Source organism: Hippocampus bargibanti, linkage group LG10 (genome assembly GCF_051943395.1).
Source record: "Hippocampus bargibanti isolate YZ-2025 linkage group LG10, ASM5194339v1, whole genome shotgun sequence".
Lineage (NCBI taxonomy): Eukaryota > Metazoa > Chordata > Actinopteri > Syngnathiformes > Syngnathidae > Hippocampus > Hippocampus bargibanti.
The window spans coordinates 6,981,591-7,007,259 of NC_142743.1; the positions used below are offsets into that span (position 1 = coordinate 6,981,591).

At 42.5% G+C, this 25,669-nt stretch overlaps 3 protein-coding genes across 4 annotated transcripts; 2 read left to right on the forward strand and 1 right to left on the reverse strand.

Moving 5' to 3' along the window:
• Window positions 1-2,407: 2,407 nt before the first annotated feature.
• On the forward strand, window positions 2,408-11,582 carry LOC148892241 (E3 SUMO-protein ligase CBX4-like). Of its 2 annotated transcripts, XM_089006835.1 has the most exons (5): window positions 2,408-2,660; window positions 2,793-2,836; window positions 3,117-3,182; window positions 7,721-7,787; window positions 9,038-11,582. In XM_089006835.1, the coding sequence occupies exons 1-5, from the start codon at window positions 2,592-2,594 to the stop codon at window positions 10,457-10,459; spliced, it is 1,668 nt and encodes a 555-aa protein (XP_088862961.1). In that variant the 5' UTR covers window positions 2,408-2,591; the 3' UTR covers window positions 10,460-11,582. The 2 variants fall into 2 exon arrangements, with proteins under 2 accessions (XP_088862961.1, XP_088862962.1); XM_089006836.1 differs by lacking the exon at window positions 3,117-3,182.
• Window positions 11,583-15,889: 4,307 nt separating this feature from the next.
• On the forward strand, window positions 15,890-18,910 carry cbx8b (chromobox 8b). Its single transcript, XM_089006928.1, has 5 exons — window positions 15,890-16,076; window positions 16,190-16,233; window positions 16,456-16,521; window positions 16,625-16,691; window positions 17,525-18,910. The coding sequence occupies exons 1-5, from the start codon at window positions 16,008-16,010 to the stop codon at window positions 18,329-18,331; spliced, it is 1,053 nt and encodes a 350-aa protein (XP_088863054.1). The 5' UTR covers window positions 15,890-16,007; the 3' UTR covers window positions 18,332-18,910.
• A 1,441-nt stretch (window positions 18,911-20,351) lies between these two features.
• Window positions 20,352-25,214, reverse strand: lg10h17orf67 (linkage group 10 C17orf67 homolog). Its single transcript, XM_089006930.1, has 3 exons — window positions 25,108-25,214; window positions 22,720-22,820; window positions 20,352-20,478 (listed from the first exon to the last, which is right to left on the reverse strand). The coding sequence occupies exons 1-3, from the start codon at window positions 25,160-25,162 to the stop codon at window positions 20,362-20,364; spliced, it is 273 nt and encodes a 90-aa protein (XP_088863056.1). The 5' UTR covers window positions 25,163-25,214; the 3' UTR covers window positions 20,352-20,361.
• Window positions 25,215-25,669: the final 455 nt, after the last annotated feature.

Below are 25,669 nucleotides of genomic sequence, written 5' to 3' on the forward strand. Positions count from 1 at the left end.
GGGCGAGGAAAGGGCCGTCAGGGTAGCGAGGCGTGTCTCAACCTCCTGTAGGCGTTGAGCCAGCGAGGACACGGTGTGGCGGATCTCCGCGACCGCTTGCGCCAGCTGGCTCGAACGCTCCGCTTGATGGGCTAAGGCTGATATGAACTTGTCTCCATCGGCGAGATCCATAGTTGGCCAGTGTATTATGTCACGTCCGCTCGAGGAATGGCGACAGAACTCTGCGGACGAAAAAAAAGGAAGGGTTTGGATCCGAAATATACGATGGAGACATGATAGTTCAATAAAGGTTTACTGAGACACGCAGGGCAAAAACAGAAGTTAAGGCAACCGAACAGACGAGCGGGACGAACCTGCGTACTGCTGGGTGACAGGGTAACGAAAGAAAGAATACACCGGCGCGGACCGAGTGCGAACGGGTGGCTTTTATAGCCAGAAGGCACAATCAAAGGCATTGGATTGGATTGGATATGCCTTTATTAGTCTCACAGTGGAGAAATTTACATTTCACAGCAGCAAAGTGATGAAAGGAGTGAAAGTAGAAAAACGATTGGAATCAGGTGAGTGAGCCCGGAGAGCAGGGAGGGGAGCGGCGCACACCTGACGCCAATTAGGATGAACCCATTTCATAATTTGCTTTGTTGATATATTTAACAAATATCTCATTAGCATTTTATGCATTTCACCACATAATTTCATGCAGGGAGATAGTTGCGAATATTGATGCAGTCAGTAGTGACTTTGTGATGTCATATTATTTATTATTTAGTTTTTTTGTTCTTTTGGCTTCATAATGGCGCCGCGAGAGTGGCTGCCTTTCCAGCAGCTCCTGTATGTTGTTTTTCTACTTCCTTATTTCCTTTCATCTTACTTCCATAACTTTGCTGCCGTGAAATGTAAATTTCTCCGCTGCAAAGCTAACAAAGGTAAATACAATGCAATCCAAATCATATTGTGTCACATTAAGTTATGTCAAATAACAAAAAATATTTTAATAACCAATAAAAATTGATGAATAGTTACTTTAATAATAAGAATCAAAATCATCTTTATTGGCCAAGTATGTAGAACACACAAAGAATTTATCTCTGGTTGAACACACTGCACTAGTATCATCACCAAAAAGACATGACAAATAAATATAGGGGACACCAATAAAGGCTAATCTAATCAAATTCTTTAATGTAAGTGTTACCTTTTAGGAATAACTGTGAGACAATGTGCAAAGTATCAGGCAGACAGTGGTTCAAGTGAGTACAGCGCACGAGCTACAATAATTATGACGGGATGTTGTTCCGCAGGGTTGTGCAAAATTGCAAAGAGGAACCATACCGTTATATTTGGGTTACTGTTTGGAAAGTTAATGGCCTGGGGGAATAAGCTGTTTAAATGTCTGCTGGATTTGGTGCGCATGGATCGAGCGTGCCTGCTTGAGGGAAGTAGCTGGAAAAGGTGGTGGGCAGGGTGCCGAGGGTCCAGTAGGATTTTCCACACTCTTGTCTTGATTCTTGTAGAAATGTTAATACTTTTGACGGCCTCTGTCCTATGGAAGTCGCCATTGTTGAGGAACGTCATGTTGGCGCAATTTAGTTGAACTGGGGTCGATCCGCCACCCTTCCTCCCCTTCTTTGTTTCTTGACTTTGGCCTCACAGTTTGACTGTTGTTCCAGTCCACTTTCCTAGTCGAAGGGTCAGAAAATTCAGGTGTCCTTGTTTGCAGGAATGCAGCATCAAACTACTACTAAAACTCAAATGACTCACCAAAACAACACAGGTGAGAATCATGGTACAGTAAAGTCTCGTTATATCGATATCGGATATATCGATAGTCCCGGTTATATCGATACTATTTCTATGCACGCACGGATAAAATTACATGCAAACAGGGTCGGATATATCGATAGTCTCGGTTATATCGATATTTTTTGGACTTCCTTGAATATCGATATAACGAGACTTTACTGTATTTCATTTATAGGTGACGTTGTTGGGGTTAATTATGTCCATTGTGCCAGCAAGTGGCTTGATATTACATTATTTTAAGTCTTATTTTGGACACCTGATGATTGCGTTAATCATGAAAAAAATCAAGGCTTTTAAAAGTAATCCACCCTGTGGTATGGCAAATTTCAAAGTAAGGATGACGGGTGAAGAAACTTTTTCACTAAATTTAAAAACCGTGTATTTCCATTTTACAGGTGATTAGAACTGAAACAAAGACAGAAGATATGAAACAAATAGCAATGTCATTTTTCCCCGATTGTCCAGCTGTGAGAATGTCATTGTTAAATGTTGTCTCGTGTTTGGAGCTCTCCCTCGTGATTCCAACCGTCCGTGAAATCAGCATCCAAGATACCCCGCCCCTTTTGCCCGCCCATGTTGCAACGTCACAGAAACGGCTATTTGCATCTCGTGTTTTCTGGCAGCAGCTTGAAGCCCTCCGCTGCCTTTGAGTGTCCGAAGGGAAAGCGAGCGAAGCGAAGGAGTGTCCTTGTGCTTTTTTCATTCGAATGAGATAAGGTGTCCCAAGTCGAAAGAAAGGAAAACGAGGGCGGGTGTGAAAACACGAAACGCTGCACTTGAATGTGAACATGGAGCTTCCCGCCGCGGGAGAGCACGTCTTTGCAGTGGAGAGCATCGAGAAGAAGCGTAGCCGGAAGGTTTGTCACATGGAAATAAAACGTTCCTCTTAGCTCCGACTGTTTACATGTTTTGACAACGCACGATGTTTCAAGATGACCCGAAGAACGTGTTTTTGCTCTTGCTTAGGCTGTTTATCTGTGCATTCGCAGGGAAGGGTCGAGTATCTGGTCAAGTGGCGTGGATGGTCCCCAAAGTAAGTGACCCAATAAACGTCAGAAAGGGTTCATGAAATTATCACATTCAACACACAACCAACTCTGTGGGATTGAGCGGTTGTTTGTATTCACTTTGGGAACTTTGGCCTCCAAATCGTGGGTGCGATTTTACAATGCGTGCAAATGAAGATTCCTTCATTTTGACATTCCTTAATTGTAGGCCTTTCTAAAGGCAGTGATGACGAATTAAGATACATCCAACGGGAGTGTTTCAGCATGTTTAAGTTGTGTCTTGTGATTGCATACCTCCCTAAACAGATACAATACATGGGAACCAGAGGAAAACATTCTGGACCCAAGGCTGCTTGATGCTTTTGAAGACAGGTATGCTTTTTTTCTCGACAAACCAGCCATACAAGTGCCAAAACCCTTATTTAGTGAGAATTAACGTGATGAAACATGTTTAAAGTCACCGTTCCCTACTTTTCCTGTTTTCAACACAAAACTTCAATCATCGTGTTTTAATTTTTTTTTACACGTTTTAGCATAAACTTTGCAGCCTCTGGAAACGTCCAGGAAAATCTAGTGTTGACACTCAACTATTCTTCAACACCATTGTAAAGACCGGATTAAGATTTAAATAAGTGTCACAAGAGGGTCGAATCAGGGTTAAGGTCCAAGAAAAGTGGTGCATCAACAGACCTTTTGTCACATGATCTTTCTTTGCATGTCAGCAGCAGGTTATCATGCGTCAGTGCTGCCTTTTTACCCACCATCCAGTCATCCCATGCACCTGCCTCTTCATCCACGGAACGTCTTTACTACTTTTTCTTGAGCATACAGGTTTTGTTTGTTTTTTGCTACTTTGGAAAGGTTCCTTCCACATTACTGTAGGAAACAAAATTGTACCAACTTCAAGTATTTATTATCACATCACATTTATGATTGAATACAACAGGGTTTTACTCGCAGCATGTTTTCAAAGGAATGTGGCTGTTACTTAAGGTTGCAATAATTTTGTTGTTTGTTTCACTGTAGTTGTTATTGTTGAACAAGTAATGCGTACAAGAGGTTGAAAGTGTTCATGTGCTTTGTCACCTCTATAAGTGAACATCCTATACCCGCATGAAGTAATGAAACACTAGTTTGTGAGGACGAAGGAAACTTTATTCTTCACATCTTGTTTTCATCTGTTCTTGACTTATTGGAAATGTAGATAAATAATTAACTTTTTGTTTATTACTGAACTCTGTCACGGCGAGGAGAAAAAAAACAATCAATGGTATACAAAACGAAATTTGACATACCCAATTAACAAATGCACAGAATGGTGAATAACAAGAATCGGAATGGAATGAAGAACACAATGGACCCAGAGATATAATAACAACGAGGAGAAGAACGCGAAATACCAAACCTGGGCACGAGTGGTGGCAAGGCGAATAATTCACCGGCAAACAAATGGCAGAATGACACTCCTTAACAAACCCGGTAAATAATTGGGAGATTGGCAGCAGGTGTGTTACAAGCTGGGATGCACAACCCCACCATCTGCTGCTGAATCTGAACATGACAGTACCCCCCCCCCCCCCTAATGGATGGCTCCTGGCGCCCTACCGGTTTCGAAGGGTGAGAGGAGTGGAAGGGACGGTCCAGAAGCAAGGAACCCATTGCCGATCCTCCGGGCTGTAGCCTTCTCAGTCGACCAAGTACTGGACACCCTTACCCCTGAACTGTGATCCAAGATCTCCCTCAGAGTGTAAACCGGATTACCATCCACGATCTGAGGCGGGGTGGAAGGAGGAGCCAAGGGATTGGTCTACACCGGTTTGAGCAGGGACACGTAAAACATAGGTGGACGGAAGGAGCAGCTAAGGGACTGGTCTAGACCGGTTTCAGAAGGGACACTTTGAACATGGGTGGGCGGAAGGAGGAGCCAAGGGACTGGTCTCCACCGATTTGAGCAGGGACACGTGGAACACGGGGTGAACCTTCATCACTTGGCCTTCCTGGGTTGGGAACAGCATGGGGACAAGGATATTGTGTGCGTAGATTGCCCACGATGAGGGATGGTGGAGACACACACAACTGAGAGCTGCTTCAGGTCCCGGTTCTTGCCTTCCGTTTGCCCATTCGACTGTGGCTGATACCCCGACGCCAGGCTTGCTGTGGCCCCCACAGCCCTGCAGAACCGCTTCCAGACCCTAGAAACAAACTGGAGGTCCTTGTCAGACACAATGTCCACCGGGATCCCATGAAGACGAACGACGTGGTGGACAAGTAGGTTAGTCGTCTCGAGGCCAGATGGCAACTTGGACAGTGAGATGAAGTGAGCCGACTTTAAAAATGGGTTCACCACCGTGAGGGTGACTGTCTTTCCTCTGGAAGGAGGAAGGCCCGTCACGAAGTGGTATGTTCCCATGAAATGACTGGATTCTGGGTATTTAACCAAGGCAAACCAAGAATCAAGGGGATGGCACGGAACTGCATAAGTTAGAACCTACGGTATTCGACATGATTGCCAGCTATTTTGAGTTTGAAGGGAAATGTAATATGTTTGTCCTGCGCCAGCAGTCACCCATCGAGATCATGAACATGTTTAGCCATGTCTAGCTCCTCTATTAAACAGCCTATTTTAGAGGCGTCAATAAAACAGTTGATGGAGAGAACCTGGGCAGGTCCATAAATCTCTCCATCCAATTCCAGTCTCCCGAGTGCGGCCATAGTCTCAACCCTCCTTGCTTCCTTGTCGGGCAGTCCACAACACAATGACCCCGTAGACCGCAGTAGAAGCAGGCCTGGTCGTGGATCTGACGTCATCTCTCCTCCGGACTCAAGTGCCCGCTTCCTAGCTGCATTGGCCGGTTTTCCGAGGACCGTCCACTGTTGAGGCCCCCGGAGCCCGCTTGTGTTGATGTTTTGTGGCGGGGCTTGTTGGGAATCCTTTGGCACCCGCATTCACGACTCCTCTCCCGCATGCGGTTGTCCAGTCACAGGGCGAGGTCCACAAGCTCATTCAAGTTGGAGCTGTCGTCACGGACGGCGAGTTCGTCCTTGAGGCCCCGGCTAAACAGTCCACATAGTGCTCGATCGTCATAACCACTATGGGTGGCTAAAATACGGAAAGCAATCAAATAGTCTGCCACCGACTGCCTTCTTTGATGACAATCTCATAACTGTCCTTCGGCCTCCCTGCCTCTCACCGGGTGATGGAACACCCAGCGTAATTTGTCTACGACGACAGGGAAGGAAGACCAAAGTCCAGGTTGCGTGTTGCTAACTTCTAGTGCCCAAGAAGCCGCTTGACCATACAATAAGCTCATGATGTTCGCAACTTTTGATTTGTCACTGACATCGGCCGAGGGTTGTTGGTCGAATACCAATGAGCATTGGTGGAGGAATTCCCCGCATCGACCGTGTTCACCCCCATAAAGCAGCAGGTGAGGTAAAGTTGGTTCCCGACTATCCATCGGGAGAAGAGGGGATACTCGCACGGTAGCTTGGCGAGTTCCGACTTTGTCTAACCGGTGAGCCTACATGGATACGGCTTTACGGGGCTCTGTGTTCGCTCTATCCTGTTGACTCACCCGCCCTTCATCGCTGGCCAGAGCGGGCCTAATCCAGTCTAGGTCTGGGGGATCCATGTTGGCCGGTAAATTCTGTCACATCCAAACAAAGCAAATAGAAGTCTCGCTTCGTTTGGGCGATAAGTAGGTAGCAGGATCCCAAAAATAGCAGATGGAGACAGGTGTACCGAATAACATTTAGTTTGGTACGTAACTCCAAACAGACAAAAATCCACTCAAAGCGCTGGTCACATAAGGACCAGGAAATACAAACGACGCGAAAACAAAATGCACTAGCAGAAAGGCGAGGAGGAAAAAAACAATCAAGGGTATACAAAACTAAATTTGACATACCCAATTCACAAATACACAGAATGCTGAATAACAAGAATCGGAATCATGAACAATGGACCGAGAGATACAATAACAACTAGAACAAGAACGTGAAATACCAAACATGGGCACGAGCAGTGGCAAGGCGAATAATTCACCGGCACACAAATGGCAGTATGACACTCGTTAAATAAATACTCCGGTGAATAATTAGGAGATTGGCAGCAGGTGTGTTACAAGCTGGGAAGCACAACCCCGCCACCTGCTGCCGAATCTTAACATAACAAACTCAATTGGGTCATGTGATCTTTAAATGTCAAAATAAGACCAAACTCTTTGCGCTCCATATTAGTGGAGGGTCTTCTGTGGTTAACGTTTGTTAAAAAGTCTACTAGCCTCATAAACATGGAAGTGAATATTCTGTGATTTCAGATGCATATTGTGTTAACCTGTCACTGGCCTTTCTCTAAGCCCGCGTTGTTCTCTCACACACTGCAACCTTTCAGTCGTAGGTCACACGTTAACATGGACATCACTCTCCATCTGTTTTAGCAATTACCACTCTCTCTCTCTCTCTCTCTCTCTCTCTCTCTCTCTCTCTCTCTCTCACAAGCAGAGATTTTATTGAAACTAATTGCATGTCTCTCCAGGGAGACAAACTGTCCGAATGCCAGACTATGAAAATACACTGAATCGTCACTGTAATTACATGTGAGGGAGGAGGATGGAGGAGGGGACTGACATCACTTCTGTCTGCTGTGTTGATTTACTTGGATGGAGAGAAGAGTATGGAGAGTGGGGGGGGGGGAGTCAACAAGGCCCGACAGCCCTTTGCGCTTGGATACATTCACTAAACCGGTGTCATGTTCTTTGGGGAGGACGAGGCTCATTTGGTTGCAGTGTTAAACTTTGGCCGAGCAGTAGCTCATGTCTGGATCATATATTATACATTCTATTGCCATGTGACGGCAACTTTACTCAGTGCAGCGTGGCTTCCATCATGACCTGCTGTTTCTCTCACAGGGAACGTCAAGAGCAGCTGATGGGCTATCGCAAGAGAGGACCAAAGCCCAAGCACCTTATGGTTCAGGTAAGAAAAGAGCACTGCATGTGAATGAAGAATTCCGACCAACAAAAGAAAATTGGAATTCTGTATTTTATAAAGTGTGGGATGACCAACGCAAGACAGAATAGCTCAGTAAGGTGCGTCCTTTCCTGACAATTATTCAAAAGGGAGGAAAAAAATCTGTTTGGTTCGATTTGCAAAATTGGACACCCACCTCCACAACATTGTTTGACTTCACGTAGCTTCTTCGTGGTCAAATAGGAATTTGCATTCCCTTGTCACATACCTCATCTTGATGTTTTCCAAAATATACTAAAATGTCACTCAGGCCGAATAATTAAAAAAAGTTCAATTGAGAAAAAAACTGCTGAAGTCAAGCCCTGTTAGTGCAGTTATGCATAATTGCAAAGTAACCACCAAGAACATCAACCACCTTGGTCAGCATAATCCAATCAAAATTGCAATTTCCGACAACTGCAGCCCAAACAGGAAAACCGAGAATATGTATTTTGTTTTATCTGCAAGCCAGATGCAATCATCAAAAGAGCCATAAATGGCTCGCAATCCATAGGTTCCCAACCGCTGGTCTATGACATAATTTCTTTTTTTTAACCCTTGGTAAATCCGGCAATGGAAGTATAACCGGTCACCTCACACTTTGTGATAAGCAAAAAAAAGTTCGCGATACTGCACTGTAATATACCTCTAATTGTGACCTAACTTCAGTAGTGATTGCTCCAAGAGTGTGAATGACACATTTTTCGCATCCTTTACCCAACCCGAAGGTCAGGGGTACCACTCAGAGCACTGCTTCTATTCCTCTTAGGAAGGTGTCAGTGGCAACACTTGCTAAGTCAATGACAGTTCACAACGCATGCCAGAGGTGTTCCGAGATGAGCTCACTGCCACAGGAAACACTTGAAACAAATGTCACGTTTGGTGCTCCTAAATGGCAGGAGAGGAGGGGGTGCTGAGTGAACACAGACTATGACCGGAGGGTATTAATTACTTTGTGGTGCAAAGTGTATCATGTGCATTCCCTCACCACAACTCATAAGCCACACCCAAGGCAAATTGTGAATAGAATTAGATTGCTGATCCAAATGCAAATTTTTTTCCATCTATGCTGGTGGTGTACTAGGTCTGCATGCTTTTGAAATCTGCTCTAGTCTGCCTAGATTGTGTTTTAACCGACGTTATGTTTATTATGAGTGTTTTCAATAAGTGCTCCATTAACGCAAGTGCTGTTCTTTCATGACTGTGTACTCGGACAGGTCCCTTCTTTTGCTCGAAGATCCAGTGTACTTGCCGGCCATCATGAGTCCCTCATGAGCTGTCACGAAACCAAGTCCATTCCAATGCTGTGTCCTCAGAGTCAGCAGTACCAGCTGAACAGCAAGAAACATCACCAGTTCCAGCCCACGAACCGAGAATGTGAGACTGAGCAGCTTGCCAATGGCACCACATTCTACGATCAGCTCAACGCCAAGAAGCACCAACACTACCAGCCGGCCTTACAGATGCATGAGTCTGTGTTTGCAAAGCCAAGAGAGGTCAACACGAAAGAACTGCCCATCAAGGGATACAATCTCCCCCCTGTACTGCAGCAAAAATGGTTCGGAGACAAGACTTCAGGCGTCCTGACCAACGTAAAGGACATTACCATGGAGCTGAAAAAGCTCCCAGCAAACCTCATTGGCCACAAAGAACAAGAGGAGGGAAGACCTAAAGTCCCTGCCTCTATACAGCACAACGGCGTCAGTGGCGGTAAACTCAAAATTGTGAAAAACAAAAACAAGAACGGAAGAATTGTGATTGTCATGAGCAAATACATGGAAAATGGAATGGTGGACCCAAAAGTTACAAATGGTGAATCCCAGTCGGCACAGGTGCTTTCACAAGGAGCAGACAATGCAGAAAGACACATTGAAAAAATGAAGCTGGTCAAACATCTTGGACTCATGAATGGATTTGCAAAGAAAGCCAAAGCTGATTCGAGAGTCACAGAAGATTCAACCAAAGAAAACCAACAGTCCGCCCAAACCAAACTTGCTCTGACGGAACAGGATAAACATTTTGAAGTGAGGGGTGAGTGTCTTCTTCCAGCCCATCAGCCTTTACAATTGACACCCAAGCCTAATCTGGTCTCTTCACCTCTGGATGCCGGAGTTCCAATGTCTACTGACAAAAAAACAACCCAAGATGAATTTCATGGATTAAAGCGACACCATTCTTCCACTGACTCTGAGGAGCGTGGAAAGAGGTTGTTTGTCTCCCACCACACACTCTCCTCACCCACCCAAAGCTTTAGCACTGACCAAAATGGCCTCCGGGGTCCGTTTTCATTGGAACACTGTGACTTTGCCGATCATGATCAAGAGGAGCCTATTGACTTGAGCGTTGTTAAATCCAGGCCTCGAGTGTCTGCTTCCGCTGGGTTCCAGCCAGAACGACACGAACAGAATGGAACACAGACAGATTCGCAAGTGAAAGAGCAAATTGAAAGTCAGCCCCGGGCTGAAACTGAAAACATTGCAATTGTGGGCACAGTTGATTCGCCGACAGTTGCTCACCGGGAAAGGGGAAAAGCGGATACATCGTTTCCATCTTTTGAGCCCTTCCTCGGGAATATAGTCATCACGGACATTACTACAAACTGCATCACAGTTACCTTCAAGGAGTATGTCACAGTGTAACTGTACAAAAGTATGGGAGACATTTTTGTATTTTCAGAGGCTAGAATGTAAAATAACAAAACTAGTTCCTATATAATTTTGTATAGCTCACAAGGAAAAGCTTTTCAATTATTTGCTCTGTTTATTTCCTGCATGACATGTGACTTGGCATACAAGACTACGTTCTATATATGTTGTGACATTGTCACATGCAATTTCAAACTTAGTTCAGAAATCAAAATGACTTATAACTAACTGAAAATGCACTTACATTCTTTATAATTTTTGTGCTCGCTACAGTCTACATTCAAACTCTTGTAAATGAATGTAGGATTTATAGAAATGTTTGTATGGAAGAAAATTATATTGAAACATGGTAAAAACACTGTGTGTGTGTGTGTGTGTGTGTGTGTGTGTGTGTGTGTGTGTGTGTGTGTGTGTGTGTGTGTGTGTGTGTGTGTGTGTGTGTGTGTGTGTGTGTGTGTGTGTGTGTGTGTGTGTGTGTGTGTGTGTGTGTGTGTCTTTGTGTACGTGTGTGTTTGTGTGAGAGAGCAAAAAAAGAGCAAGCTGTGTGCATACGTGTTTAAAATTAATAAGGAAAGCACATTTGTCAATAAATATTTTTGAGAAGCTGAACGTGTTAAATGATATTTTATCAATGTTGCTCATGGTTTTATTTGTCCCTGCTTCTGTTGTCTGATCGTGTGCCTCGGACACTCTAAATCATTTATTTAACTTATGATTTGCAGCATTGCAGTGGGAATTCTTCATGTGAATGATACCACGATCACAAATCTGTGCTATTCGTACCACTAACTGGGCTGGCTTTACTTGGCTATCATATTATTCTCCACTCTGTGTGGCCCACACATGCGCCTCGGCTTTAGCGTGTTTTGTAAGCACATATCAAACACTTATCAAATAACTAAGAACACAGTGTAATAACAAAAGATTATAAAGGCATTTACAGAGAAGTTCCTTTTGAGGTTTCAATCGTGTGCTCTATGGTCTTACTTTATAGGGCATGTTTTCACAAAAATAACAATTCCAGCACATGTGATTTGTAAAGTGCAGTGATGCACTTTCATGTTTTGTAAATGCTTCCTTTACGGTTTTGCAATAATAAAATTATTTGCAAGTTCAACTTGGTGTCCGGATTGATACAATGCTGTGAAGAATGAGCATTCGCCTATGACATTTCGTGTTCATGTGGATGGCATCCCAAGACTACATTCTATATGTGCTTGCTAAATTAGCATAACATTTATCATACCAATGCCTGAACCAATCGTAACCAAAAATGATTAATATTTGGTTCAGAAAACACACTTGGGATGTTATTGTGGACATATGTCACATGAAAACGAATCCAGGGATTGCACCGCCGTTTCGTGCCTAACATCAGGTACCAATGCAGGTGGTGCCGTCTGACGAACCCGCTGCCACGCGAAGCGACGGCACGCTGTGTTTTCCATACGAAGGAAGGCAGAGGTTTCGTGTTGCTTTCGTTTCACTCCGTTGCTGTTCCGCTCGAGAACTGAAAGGGCGCTTTCAAGCAGAGACGAGGAGAGCAATACGACGCCCTCTTTTGCGTTTACCTCCCAAAAACATCTCGTTGCCCACCGTTGTTGTTGTTGCGCTGTACATGCGACTGGCGTGTTCTGTAAATGCCTGTCAAACGCCGTTTGTAAAATGGAACATTTGCTGTGTTTCAATCTGCAACTCTAAGCCAGTGTGTGTGTGTTTTTCACTCGCGGATGTGCGCCGCCACAAAGGGGGAGAAAATGGCTGTCCTCCTTTTCGGTCCACTCCAGCTCGGAATCATCCATCGTGTCGTAAAAAAAAAACAACGCCGTGCTCCACGGCAACCGCGGCATTATCATAATGTCATGTGTATCGGGTGAAATAATCGCAAAGTCCGGATATTTGGCCGTGGGGGGGGGGGGGGGGGGGGGGGCTTAAAGGGTGGGGGCGTCTAACGCGGTTCCAGCTGGTAGTGTGCAACTGAGTGGGGCGAAGCCTCGACGGGTTATTTTGCAGTTGGGAGTCACGTTGTCTTGTCGCGTTCACCACGGCTTCGTTTAAACGATCGCCTTTTTAAATCCGTATTATATGAACATAACAATGCTCTGTTTCGGAGGCATGATAATAAAACAATCCTGTTGGTGGTTTGAATTTTTCTCATTCCATTGCATGTCTTTGTGAGTTTGTTTTTATAATTAAAATACGTTATAGTCGTATGTAACAGTCTAATGACCATATTTAGTGGTATGTAAATTGGAAAGATTATGTCTGTTATTGACATTTACGATAAGATATATTGAATGTCACCCTTAGAACAGGTTAACTAACAGAAATGTGTGTGCGCTGTTTATTTATCCTTGACGAGTCGAGTGTGCAGACAAATGTGACAGCGGTCACTATTATATCGCAGTGGTGCGTATATCTCGGACAATGGCCTGTAGTGTAGCAGAAAGTGCATAAACGAGAGGATGACGATTTAGCAGACAGCATTTTTCATTGAGATAACAGCGTGTCGATGTATTTGACATCGTTGCAGGGTTTGTGTGAATATACTTCAATGTGTGTCGTTGTCCATGGTCATGCCACTTTTACATTTCATTTACAGTAAAATATTGCAATCGTGGAATGTATTTTACGCGACTATTTGATGTCCACTGAGTTGAAGAATAATTAAATCCAGGTTTATCTCATTGGCTTTCTGTGTGCAACTAGTTGGTGTGCGTAAATAATATATTTCCACATCGCACGCCCACTTAATCTCTGAAACTGCAGCAACTCTGATTAACACAAATGATATCCAGCCCAAGATGCGTCAGCTATCCTCTACGTCAGTGGTGTCCAAAGTCGGTCCTCGAGGGCCGCTGTCCTGCCTGTTTTCCAGCTCTCCCAGGAGCAACACACCAGATTCAAATGATCAGCTCATCAGCCAGCTCTGAAGCAGCATCAAAATATGCCTGATGATTTGAATCAGGTGCGTTGCTCCTGTGAGAGCTGGAAAACAGGCAGGACGGCGGCCTTCGGGGACCGACTTTGGACACCCCTGCTCTACGTGCAAAAGGACTTGAAAAAGTAGCAGCAATGCTTAACGATAAAATATATTGGCATTATTAAATAATTACGTCGGTGATATCCTCACTAAAATTTCTTAATTATCTCTAATAATATCAAACGAAAAGCGCCATAAGAAAAATAATTTGCAGAAGCGGGTTCTATCGTGAATATTTGAGGTTAACGAACAAATGTATAAAGGATTTGAACGGGGTGCATTTTATTTATTTATGTATTCAAATTAATTAGCCAAACACCGGACAATTCGAAAACACGGAAGTAAAAAAAGAAACACCCACAAGATTTTTTTTTGCGAACAGAGTACTCTAAACGAAATAATGTAAAACATGAATTCGAAAATGCGTTCAGTCCGATGTAATTTTTGGGTATTTACGGTTGGGGGGTCGTCATCTATTGTGTGGAAATCCATCCATTCAAATCTGTTTCATAAATTTGGACGAATATATATCTCATGTGTTTATCTATTGTTTTATTTAAAACGACCTCAATAACGCCAAAGTCCAAAATATATCAATCAAGTGATTTTGTCAATCTAATGTATTCCGTTTGGTTGCTGAATAATTAGCTGAATGATTTGCATTTTACAAATCTATAATACTAATATGGCGGCCCGGTAGTCGAGTGGTTATTAGCACACCGGCTTCACAGTGCAGAGGTCGCGTCCCGGTCCGGCCTCCCTGTGTGGAGTTTGCATGTTCTCCTCAGGCCCGCGTGGGTCTTCTCCGGGTCCTCCGGTTTCCTCCTACACTCCAAAAACATGCATAGCAGGCAGATTGACCACTTCAAATTGTCCCGAGGTGGTAATGTGAGAGTGACTGTTGTGCGTCTATGTGTGCCCTGTGATTGGCTGGCAACCAATTCAGGGTGTCCCCGCCTCGTGCCCGAAGACAGCTGAGATAGGCTGCAGCACCCCCCGCGAACCTAATGAGGAATAAGCGGTACGGAAAATGGATGGATGGATTGAATACTAATATTACCACGTACTACTAATAATAAAAGTTATTATTTATTATTATTATTATTATTATTATTATTATTATTATTATTATTATTATTATTATTATTATTATGCAGATGTTTGAAAGTATCAGCATATTTAGTAATATTATTATTATTGCATGGGAAGCAGATATAAGATAAGACTCCAAATTGTGAGAGTTACTGTTGTTTGTTTGGATGTCCTTGTTGTTTGACTGTCCTTGTGTGCCCTGCGATTGGCTGGCAACCAATTCAGGGTGTCTCCCGCCTCGTGCCCGAAGACAGCTGGGATTGGCTGGGATCCAGAACCCCCCTTGACCCTAATGAGGAATACGCGTTACATTGTAAATTGAGGGATTATTATTATTATTATTATTATTATTATTATTATTATTATTATTATTATTATTATTATTATTATTATTCATATTTAAAAGTATCAGCATATTTAGCTGATCATAAAATTTCAGTCGGAGCACAACAGGAGCAGCCACAATGTATGCGTTGTTTTTGGCATCAATCTAACGACCAGGAAATTCTTGTTGTATTCGTAAACTGCAATGTTTTGTGTTTTGCGCCCACTTCCTGGAATGGTTTGACACATCAGATGTAAAGTAAATATGAACAAAGTCTGCTCATTTGCCTTTTCCCAGGGGGTCGGGTGGGGTGGGGTCGGTTGTCGGTTGAATAATACAACCACAAAATCGCCATGTCATTTGTAGAAATAACCAAGATCATAGTTGTGTAGTTATCCTGTAGTTATCCATATATATATATATATATATATATATATATATATATATATATATATATATATATATATATATATATATATATATATATATATATATATATATATATATATATATATATATATATATATATATATATATATATCAACATAATACACATAAGTGTACACGTGTCGCCATTGTGAGCAGGGTGAACTTGCTCTATTTTACAAAAACAAACGGCATTTTGCAATGAACGTGCTGCATTGGACGAACGAAAATGGAATAGAGAGCTTTTCATGCGGTTGTATGGTGCCGATTTCTGTGTTCTCTCGATGCTCGGTGCTGAAATGCCTTTCTTTGCTTTGATTTAATTACTTCAACACTGGCTTTAGAAAACATAGAAGCAATTGTTTTTAAATCTTTATCATAAAAAAATGCGCCACATCTTTGTCTTCTCTCTCCACAGCAATTTGAAGTCATGAAGCGAAGTCGGAGAACTAAGGGTTTTCCTGCCAGATTAAGCTCCTCCCCTCACGTAGCAACCCGATCACGTAGCAACGGCTGGGCCAATGGGCGTCTTCAAAGTGGGTCCCTCGACTGCGGTTCCATAGCAACAATGTAAAAAATGCGGTGACGTCCGCGCTGTGCGGGGTAGTATTATGGTCTGTCGGGAATTGAGAGTGGCAGAGACACTGGGAGAAAAAAAACGTCTGCTTCGCTAACACTAGCAAGCTTAGCTAAGGGTAGGTCGCACTGGAGTCAACATGGAGCTGTCTGCTGTCGGAGAGAGGGTGTTCGCCGCCGAGTCGATCATCAAACGCAGAATCAGGAAGGTACGTGGCCTTTGCTTTCACCAAAAACCAAACGAACCAAAATGTAGCTTTTGTAATACTAATGTCGCCTTGCACAGCTAAATTACGCCTGTTGTGTTTCTGACGGCATGCAGGGTCGGATCGAGTACCTTGTAAAATGGAAGGGCTGGTCTCCTAAGTAAGTCTTGCATTCTGTTATTCTGTTTTTGCGGCGCATATTGTGTCACTGCCGTGGTAGCTGTCTTTAGCTCGCCGTGGCTAGCGTGGTTAAAGCTCGACGTGAAAGCGGACTCGTGGGGTAAACGCGACGACCAAACTCTCCACGCCGTGAAAGCCTGAATCCTCGCTTCCTCAATCCAAACTAACTGTCGATTTGATGTGATTCAATCCGCCCCAACAGATACAGCACATGGGAACCGGAGGAAAATATCCTGGACTACCGTCTGTTTGCGGCTTTCGAGCAGAGGTACGTTCGACGTTACATGGCCTGTCTACTCCTAACTTTACGTTACGTGCACTTGATCGGCTGACACATCAAGAGGCGTCTGCCTTTGCCGTGTTCCTAACAGGGAGCGTGAAAGGGAACTATTCGGACCCAAAAAGAGAGGACCAAAACCCAAGAAGTTTCTTCTCAAGGTAATGCCAATCATCTATTTTTTGTTAGTCGCTAGCTGATCCTAATTATCACGAGAGCAATTATGCATATTCAATTGAACGTGTTCTCTTAGAAGGCATTGTTTCTCAATCTCTATTGAGCCTCGCAGCACATTTTACCCCAGAAAAATCTTGTTGCACAGTACTCCACAAAAATGTCACACTAATAGGATACATTCTTAAATAATCATCGGTTCACAGACCAGTTGGTCACTCGGTGACACTGGCAAGGATAAAAAGCAAACATTCATTATTTGTACTAAACGAATATTCATTTTCAGACCCATGAGATGAAATTGTATTGTTTCCCATGGGCATATGCGTGATCTCTCACATTTATTGATCTGGGCCATGAAAGCAACTCACGGCTAATGTATTTTGTTCAATCTTGGTAATAACAAAGCAACAATAGCAACAACAACCTCCCCTGCCATATATTTTAGTGTCAGAAATGAATTTTCACGACCATGAGTAAAGTAAAAACAGCTCAAGTTTATCTATCTAAATGGCAGCATGAGTGTTGTTAACCAGGGTCACTGGTAGTTCAGAGGTGAATACAGGGTCCAGGAAGGAACTTGGTCCTGTAATTGTCCGTTTTATAGCAGTGCAGTGTCACACGTCAATTACACTGTTGAGGCCTGGTTCCCTGAGCAGCAAAGAAGTGTTTTAACTGAGGTTTTTCTTCTGGTTACTCCAGAGTAATACAACTATTTTCAAAATGTTAATTTACAGTGTCACGAAATGGAAACTTTGTAAATTGTCGCAAAATGTGTGAAGCAGTGACAAAACTCTTTTTTTTTTTCATTTTCGAATAGGCCCAAGCCACCAAGTCTTATGAGTTTAGGAATGACACAATGCGGAAGATGCGCTTTACCTGCACTACACCACAGCCCGTTGTCACCCACAGGGCCAGAGAAGGCCTGAGAGCAGTTGTTCCCACAATTTTCCCACCCAGCACTGTTAACCGAGGAGAAAGCGTATTTGTCAGTCCACCAGATGTGGCCCACGAGCAACAAGCTAACTCTGAAGAGCTGGTGCATTTCCCCAAAAAGAGAGGTCCGAAGCCAAAGCTCCATTTCCAAGACAGTATCCCAGCAGCCTATGAGCCCGACCAGAGAAGAGCAGATGAACTCTCGAACCACAGCCCTCAAAAACTGTTGAAGCTTCAGAGTGGTGAAGATATGAAACTGCTCAAGGTTTCCCATCATAGAAGCCCTCAGTACCATGGTCACAGACATAAACACCATCGGCACCATCATCATCATCATCATCATCATCACCATCGCCATTCACAAAACCGGCCAATGACAGGCGGAGGATCCCACAAGCAGCTTTGCTCAGAGAGCGACCTGCACTCACACAGGGACACACACAGGACTAAAAACAGTTCAGGCCACTCCAAGCATAAGTGTGGCCCCAGCCGGCTCCTCCCCACGGAAAAGCCTTTCTTTTTGGACAAGCCATCCCCAACCCAGCTCGACATCGACCTGGATGAGGTGACATGGCGACCATCTCTGTGCAGCGTGGAAAAGGTCCTGGTGACTGATGTCACTGCCAACTTACTAACTGTGACCATCAAGGAGAGCAGCACTTCAAAAGGTTTCTTTAAAAACCAGAGATGATGTGGACACACTACACCAAAATATTATGCAGATGAAGGGTTCATAAAAAGAGAAAATTGTGTTATATATTCAAAGACAAATATTCATATACATATAGTCTATCAAACATGTTTGGCACATTGACCAAAATAAAATGAAGTCCTCTTCCAATTATGCACTGGTTACATGCATGTTGCTTTTGTAAAATATGGACATTTGACTTTCAAAATGTCAGAGCATCTTATGCTGGGAGGCACAGTTGGAAATGTTTTCTGTTGATAGATCCATTTGTTGAGTTGAAATATTTTGATGTAATTTGAAATGATTTGACAAATGACTTCCATTTTTTGGAATTCTTTTGAAACTGTTCTTAAGCACTTTGTGTTGAAAAGTATTCATTCGTTTGGATTTCTGTCAAAATCCAACGTTGTTTCAATTCTTCCAACATTTCAAAATGTAAGATCCTTCTTGAGTTGTGTCCAGGCATAACTGCATTTTGTTTACATTAACATATTTCAATAGAAATACAACCATCCAGTTTTGAAGTGATACGGTAACACTTGATGTCAAAATTTTAATAAACGTTCTAACTTGTTTCAACTGTCTGTTGCAAAATGGAAAGACTCAATAACGGGCGACGTCATCATTTAAGAAAACGTCTTCGTTGCCGATTTCACAAATGTCAAAAATACAATTATCATAAAAGAAAAGTAAGTCATTCTGTTCATGTCGCACTCTAGCAGAAGGCCACAGACGCGACACCTGATAAACAATTCCAGTAGGGCCTAATTTTGTTCAAACTTAAAGCGCTGTTTGTTTTCAAAAATCAATACCTACATGTCAACTTGTCTGACGAGATTACTTTCTGGCACAATTACCAACACGTCAACCTAAACCAAATGAGCAGACTTTTGAGTTGAGTACACAGAAATATATTCTCCACATCTTCCCCGCATGTCGGGTGAACACGAGAAGCTCCTGGCAAACTTTGTTTCAACAAGTGCATGTGAGCGCATTCTCGCTACACGCGCATGTTTGTACAAGCGTGCCCACATTTGAACCATTTTCACCGCTCAACCGCTGTGCATTATGCATGACAAAAATTGCTATAAATCATTGGCCAGACACTGCACTGATCTGACTGACGTTTTTCTGGTGTTCATCAGGACGATTCCAAACAAAATTCGATTCCAAGATTGCCACTGCGTAACTGCGGCATTAAAATATGTTGCGATCGAGTATTCACTCGGGATTGTTTTAAATATATTTTTTATTAACTCATTCTCAAAGTAAATATTTTCCGACGTCACAATAAGATACTAAGGGTAAATACGTATATTCTAAGAAACGAACATGCATTCTGATGGACTAAAAATATGAGATGCATTATCCATTGGCGTCGTTGGCGCATCAGTTTGAGGAAGTCTGTCCATTTTTAATCGCTTTCATCGTCTTGAGGCGGTTGTTTTCTGTGGAGACAAGACAATAAATTCCATTTCGACCAAAGTGAAGTAACCACCCACCTCCACATGAATGAGGCATTTCCTCATTTATCATTTAGCATTTCGCATTCTCATATAGTCACGATATTATAGACAGACGTGTATTGACATTTCTAGGATGCATAAATCAAAAAAAATAGACAATTATTTATTCAGAAGCCACGCGAGTGCATTCCTGACCACGGGCCTTGTGGTAGATGTGTTTCCCTCTGTGGGTTATTTTCACTTGATTAACAATTTTTCATCTGACTCAAAAATACATCTACATTTATTTTAAAGTTTCGCCTTCCATCACATACATTTTAAGATGCTGCGACTTGCAAAAAAAGATATTTTATATTTCATGACAATCCATCTCGAGGGAAACGCTATTACTTGTAAAAACCCAAGAGGGAGCCCTCTTTAATATTTTTTCTTGTCATGTTGTCATACATTAGTTGAATATAAATGTACTGTATAGACTCCTTTCTTTGTTTTTTTTTTCTTTGTTTTTTTGGGGGAATATGAGTTATGACTTCAAAGTGCAGAGTCTTGGCGACCTTCGTATCTTCAGACAGGATATCCATAGTTTCTGTCACAGCGTGGGTAGCAGTTAGGGTTAAGCCAATGCTCCATGTTGGTCTCCTGCGCTCTCTGGTCCAGAGCCTGCATGTGAAGCATGTGTTCCTGACAGAGATAAATATGCCAAGTCAAGCAAATTAATTGTTACACATGAAAATGGACGAGCACCGCGTACGTGGCGTTGAACAGCAGCATTGACTGTGAAGGCAACATAACAGTGAAAAAAACGTGAATAATTCATTTAGCGATGAGAAACACTCTGATTAAGAGTAAAAATAGTATATACAAAAATTGACTTACTTCCCAAATGCTATTTCTGGTTGGTTTTGAATCAATTTAACCACAAACAGCAACGCATGCGCAATACTTAATATCGAACAGGAGATCATTTTCAGGAGTTGAAAAATATTTGGACAAAGTCATATACTATCCCATTTTTCAGGCTTGGATAACATTTTCAACAATGTTTTACTAACACGAACCAAGTCTGCTACAGTTGTCTTTGATGAAAAGCACGAACTCGAGATTCCTTAACAGCGAAAACACGATAAATGTCTGAGCTCACGCAAATGAAGAATGAGGAGGCTATACGCAGACAATACATAAGGAGATAAATGCATAAATAAAAATAAATAAATAAATAAATAAATAAATAAATAAAAGAACGAATGAACGAATGAATTAATGAATCAATGAATAAATAAACGCAGCAAAATCCCCAACAAGCATAAATGAAAGCTGGCCGTTTGATCCTGGCACAAGAATACTCGTATTTCCCGTGCTTGCGTGTCCTACGCGAGTGCTTGCGAGCGAATGTGTCAGTGACACATGCGCTCGCGTGCACTCGCGATAGTCTATCAAACAGTTTGGCACATTGAATAAAATAAAATGAAGTCCTCTTCCAATTATGCAGTGTTTACATACATGTTGCTTTTGTAAAATATGGCCAAATGTAATAGAATCTTATGCTGGGAGGCACAGTTGGAAATGTTTTACATTCGTTGAGTTGAAATATTTTGATGTAATTTTAAATGATTTGACAAATGACTTCAATTTATTGGCGTTCTTTTGAAACTGTTCTTAAGCACTTTGTGTTGAAAAGTATTCATTCGTTGGCCTTTTTGTCAAATTCCAACTTTGTTTTAATTGTTCCAACCTTTCAAAATGTAAGATCCTTCTTGAGTTGTGTCCAAGCTGCATGTTGTTTACATTAACATATTTTAATAGGAATAAAACCATCCAGTTTTGAAGTGATACGGTAATACTTGATGTCAACATTTCAATAAACGTTCTAACTTGTTTCATCTGTCCTATGTCGTAAATTGCAAAATACAAAGGCTCAATAACGGGCGACTTCATCATTTAAGAAAGCGTCTTCGTTGCCGATTTCACAAATGTCAAAAATACAATTATCAAAAAAGAAAATTAAGTCATTCTAGCAGAAGGCCACGGTCGCAATACCTGATAAACAATTCCAGTAGGGCATAATTTAGCATTATGCAATTACATGCCACTTTGTTGAAAATGACACATCTTATGGGTTATTATTCAACCGTGCGTGCCACGTTTAAATAACCCATAAGATGCAAATGGTTTCCTACAAGTATTCATTCCAATTAGTGCTTAATGAGTTATTGAGCCAGTCCCAAGCCCGGATAAATAAGAGAGTTGTGTCAGGAAGGGCATCCGACGTAAAAGCTTGGCCAAAAGAAACATGCGAATCAAACCTGTAATAGATGGAGGACACTGATTCGCTGTGGCAACCCCTTGAAGGGAAACGCCAAAAGGAAAAGAAGAAGATTCCAATTAGTGTTCACAGTTGTATGATTGAATTAAATATGATTTTTTGAAGACCTGAAAATTGCAGAATCGTGAGATTTAACACACACAAAATTGGAACTACTTGAGGCTCTCGGGTAGTCGTTGGGGTACACCCTGAACTGGTTGCCACCCAATCACAGGGAAAACATAGACAAACATTCATTTGTGCATTAGGGAAATTTTTGAATGTTCCATTAACCTGACATGCATATTTTTTGAATGAAACGGACGTGGTGACCAGTCGACGACCGTGCCCCGATGACAATGCATGATTTCAACTCTACTGACGTGTAAAGGAAAATGACTGTCACTGTCCAAATAGTTAAAAGATCTTAGCGAATCGTTCAAGGCAACGTGCAGTCATTCTTATTCCTAAACACATCGACTTTCAAGAAAATGCAGTTGCATATATACAGTTCGGAAGATAAAAACGGTGCTTCTGGACAAACAGAGAGGGGTTGGAGATCATATTGGAAGCGAAAGTCACTCAGGTCAATAATATCAGCTTTTGTAAATGACGCTCACTCTCATGGGCTCATCGGGGTGGCCTGCTGTCCTTGGCCTGTCTTGCCTTTTGCTACGCAGGAGCTGCTTAGCAAAGCTCTCCTTGATTATGGGGTTGCCATCTAATAAGGAGCACAATCAGAATCAGAATCAGAATCAGAATCATCTTTATTGCCAAGTATGTAGGACACACAAGGAATTTGTTTCCGGTAGAACACGCTGCACTAGTATCGTTGTCAAAAAAACTGCTAAGTGGCACTATACAGTTCCATTTTGGCTACTGTTGAAAAATGAATCAAATGAAATCTTTACACGCTGGGTTAACAATAATGCATTCACCCACCCTCATACGCACACACGCACGCATGCACACACGCAAGTATGCAGACACGCACACACACGCGCGCACACACAAGCACACGCAGGCGCGCGCGCGCGGACACACAGACACACACACAAACACACGTACACACACACACGCGCGCGCGCGTATGTTGTTTTTTTTTACCATGATTCATCCATCCATTTTCCGTATATCGCATAGTCCTCATTAAGGTCGCGGAGGTTACCGGAGCCTATCCCAGCCGTCTTCGGGCACTAGGCGGGGGACACCCTGAATTGTTTGCCAGCTAATCGCAGGTTACACAAAGACATACAACAGTAACTCTCACAGTCACACCTAGGGACAATTTGGAGTGTTCAATCAGCCTGCCATGCATGTTTTTGAAATGTGGGAGGAAACCGGAGGACCCGGAGAAAACCCACGCGGGTCCGGGGAGAACATGCAAATTCCACACAGGGAGGCTGGAGCGAGACGCGAACCGGCGACCTCACTGTGAAGCCGGCGTACTAAATACTCGACTACCGGGCCGTCCTTACCATGTTTCAATATTAATAATATTAAAATAATATTTAAAAGATATTGTGAAAGCAAAAGTGGGCTACTTTTTTCAATCAAGAAAAGTGTGATTAATAATAATAATAATAATAATAATAATAATAATAATAATAATAATAATAATAATAATAATAATAATAATAATAATAATAAGACAGCTGAGATAGGCTCCAGCAACCCCCGCGACCCTAATGAGGAATAAGCGGTACGGAAAATGAGATAATAATAATAATAATAATAATAATAATAATAATAATAATAATAATAATAATAATAATAATAATAATAATAATAATAATAATAATAATAATATAGGGCGGTCGAGGGGATTAGGACGCCGGCTTCACAGTATAGAGGTCGCCGGTTCGCGGCCCGCCCCTGCCTCCGTGTGTGGAGTCTGCGTGTTCTCCCCGGGCCCGTATGGCACTTCTCCGGGTCCTCCGGTTTCCTCCCACATTCCAAAAATATGCATGGCAGGCAGATTGAACACTCCAAATTGTCCCGAGGTGTGAGAGTGACCTTTGTTTGTCTTTGTGTGCCCTGTGATTGATTGGCTGGCTCCCCTGATGCCCGAAGATAGCTGGGATTGGCTCCAGCACCCCTGCAACCCTCATGAGGAATAAGCAGTATACGGAAAATGGATTGATGAATAATAATAATAATAATAATAATAATAATAATAATAATAATAATAATAATAATAATAATAATGCATTTCATTCATAAGCACCTACCAAAACTCCCGAGGATACTCACTACAGACTGTTTTACGGTATTTATAGGCCTCTGCAGATTCTGTCCCATGGGAGCTTCTCTGTTTTGAGCTATATATAACACATCACTGACACTTTCCCCTCCACATTGCCCTCCCTCCCCCCACAAACTCCAGGCTGCCGTCCCCCAATTCTCGCTCTCTCTAACCATGCAGGCTCCCTTTTGGGAAGCGTCTATTTGCCTAAAGATAACAAAGTGCCCATTCATTCCCCTTACTCGCCAGGGAGTCAGGCCCGAGCTGGACCATCCGGCTGGGGCCGCTGGGCGGACTCGTTTTTTTCTCCGTTGCTATGAAAATGAACGCAGCCCTCTGTGTGTCAAAACAGAGTGAGATCTGTTGCTGCTGCTCTCATAGCAACGTGGCAAAGCGCGAACTACCCGTGAAGACAAAGACGGGCTTTTCGGCAAAATTAGGGGAAACAGGCCGGCAGTGCCCTTTGTGCTACAAATATAAATTAATTTGACAGGTATTGTAGTGCGGGTTCAAATAAATTAGAGTCTCAAAGACAGCGACATGGCAAAGTGGACATCAAACAAGCAGCCACGTAATAATCCATACGTAAATTTAAAATTATGTAAAATTCTCATATGAATCTTTTTAGAATAGACGCATATCAATAACTAAGTTTCATCCTTGTTATTAAATTGCTGAAATTGTATAACGGTGTGTGATATATTAAATTAATCACACAACGTTATAGATTAGTCTTCGGGTGGAATTTTCTTGCAGTTCCTACCTGTGTGGATGGTCAAAATAACCAGGCAAAGTAGAAAACCCACCAGCTTTTTCATCCTCAACACTGTTTTCAGACCAAACTTTATCTGCTCTTGGCTCTCGACTAAAGTCCAAAAGGAGAGAAGAGCGAACTCCTCCTACTCCCCTGTACCACCCACAAACCATAATCGGTGCTCGTATTACAGACATACACCATATTTTAGCAACACTATTACTAAATTATGATATACATATCAATTGTACAACACTCGAGGATTCAAAGACTATTTTGCAAATCCAAAGACAACCAATTGAACAGCAGTCTTGAACAGCAGATGAAATGGATGGTGTTTATTAACTGCATGTGGTTCTTTATCCACTCGATGGCAGGATATTCAGTCAACCAATTACACTTTATCTTAACGACTGGGTGTAATGCGGACATGTCCAGCTCCAGGCCTGGAGGGCCACTGTCCTGCCCGTTTTCCATCTGACCCGTAAACAGCATCAAAACGGTCCTGATGATTTGAACCACGCGCTTTGCACATGGGAGAGCTGGAAAACAGGCAGGGCAGCTGCCCTAT

Excerpts from the sequence above, each read along its gene's own strand:
- LOC148892241 (XM_089006835.1), top strand. The coding sequence starts at position 2,592 with ATGGAGCTTCCCGCCGCGGGAGAGCACGTCTTTGCAGTGGAGAGCATC. Across the intron at positions 2,661-2,792 it reads AGAAGAAGCGTAGCCGGAAG|GGAAGGGTCGAGTATCTGGT; the intron begins GTTTGTCACATG and ends GTGCATTCGCAG. Across the intron at positions 7,788-9,037 it reads CCAAGCACCTTATGGTTCAG|GTCCCTTCTTTTGCTCGAAG; the intron begins GTAAGAAAAGAG and ends GTACTCGGACAG.
- lg10h17orf67 (XM_089006930.1), bottom strand. The coding sequence starts at position 25,162 with ATGAAAAAGCTGGTGGGTTTTCTACTTTGCCTGGTTATTTTGACCATC. Across the intron at positions 22,821-25,107 it reads TATTTTGACCATCCACACAG|ATGGCAACCCCATAATCAAG; the intron begins GTAGGAACTGCA and ends GCTCCTTATTAG. Across the intron at positions 20,479-22,719 it reads ACCCCGATGAGCCCATGAGA|GAACACATGCTTCACATGCA; the intron begins GTGAGCGTCATT and ends TATCTCTGTCAG.
- cbx8b (XM_089006928.1), top strand. The coding sequence starts at position 16,008 with ATGGAGCTGTCTGCTGTCGGAGAGAGGGTGTTCGCCGCCGAGTCGATC. Across the intron at positions 16,234-16,455 it reads TGGAAGGGCTGGTCTCCTAA|ATACAGCACATGGGAACCGG; the intron begins GTAAGTCTTGCA and ends CCGCCCCAACAG. Across the intron at positions 16,522-16,624 it reads TTTGCGGCTTTCGAGCAGAG|GGAGCGTGAAAGGGAACTAT; the intron begins GTACGTTCGACG and ends TGTTCCTAACAG.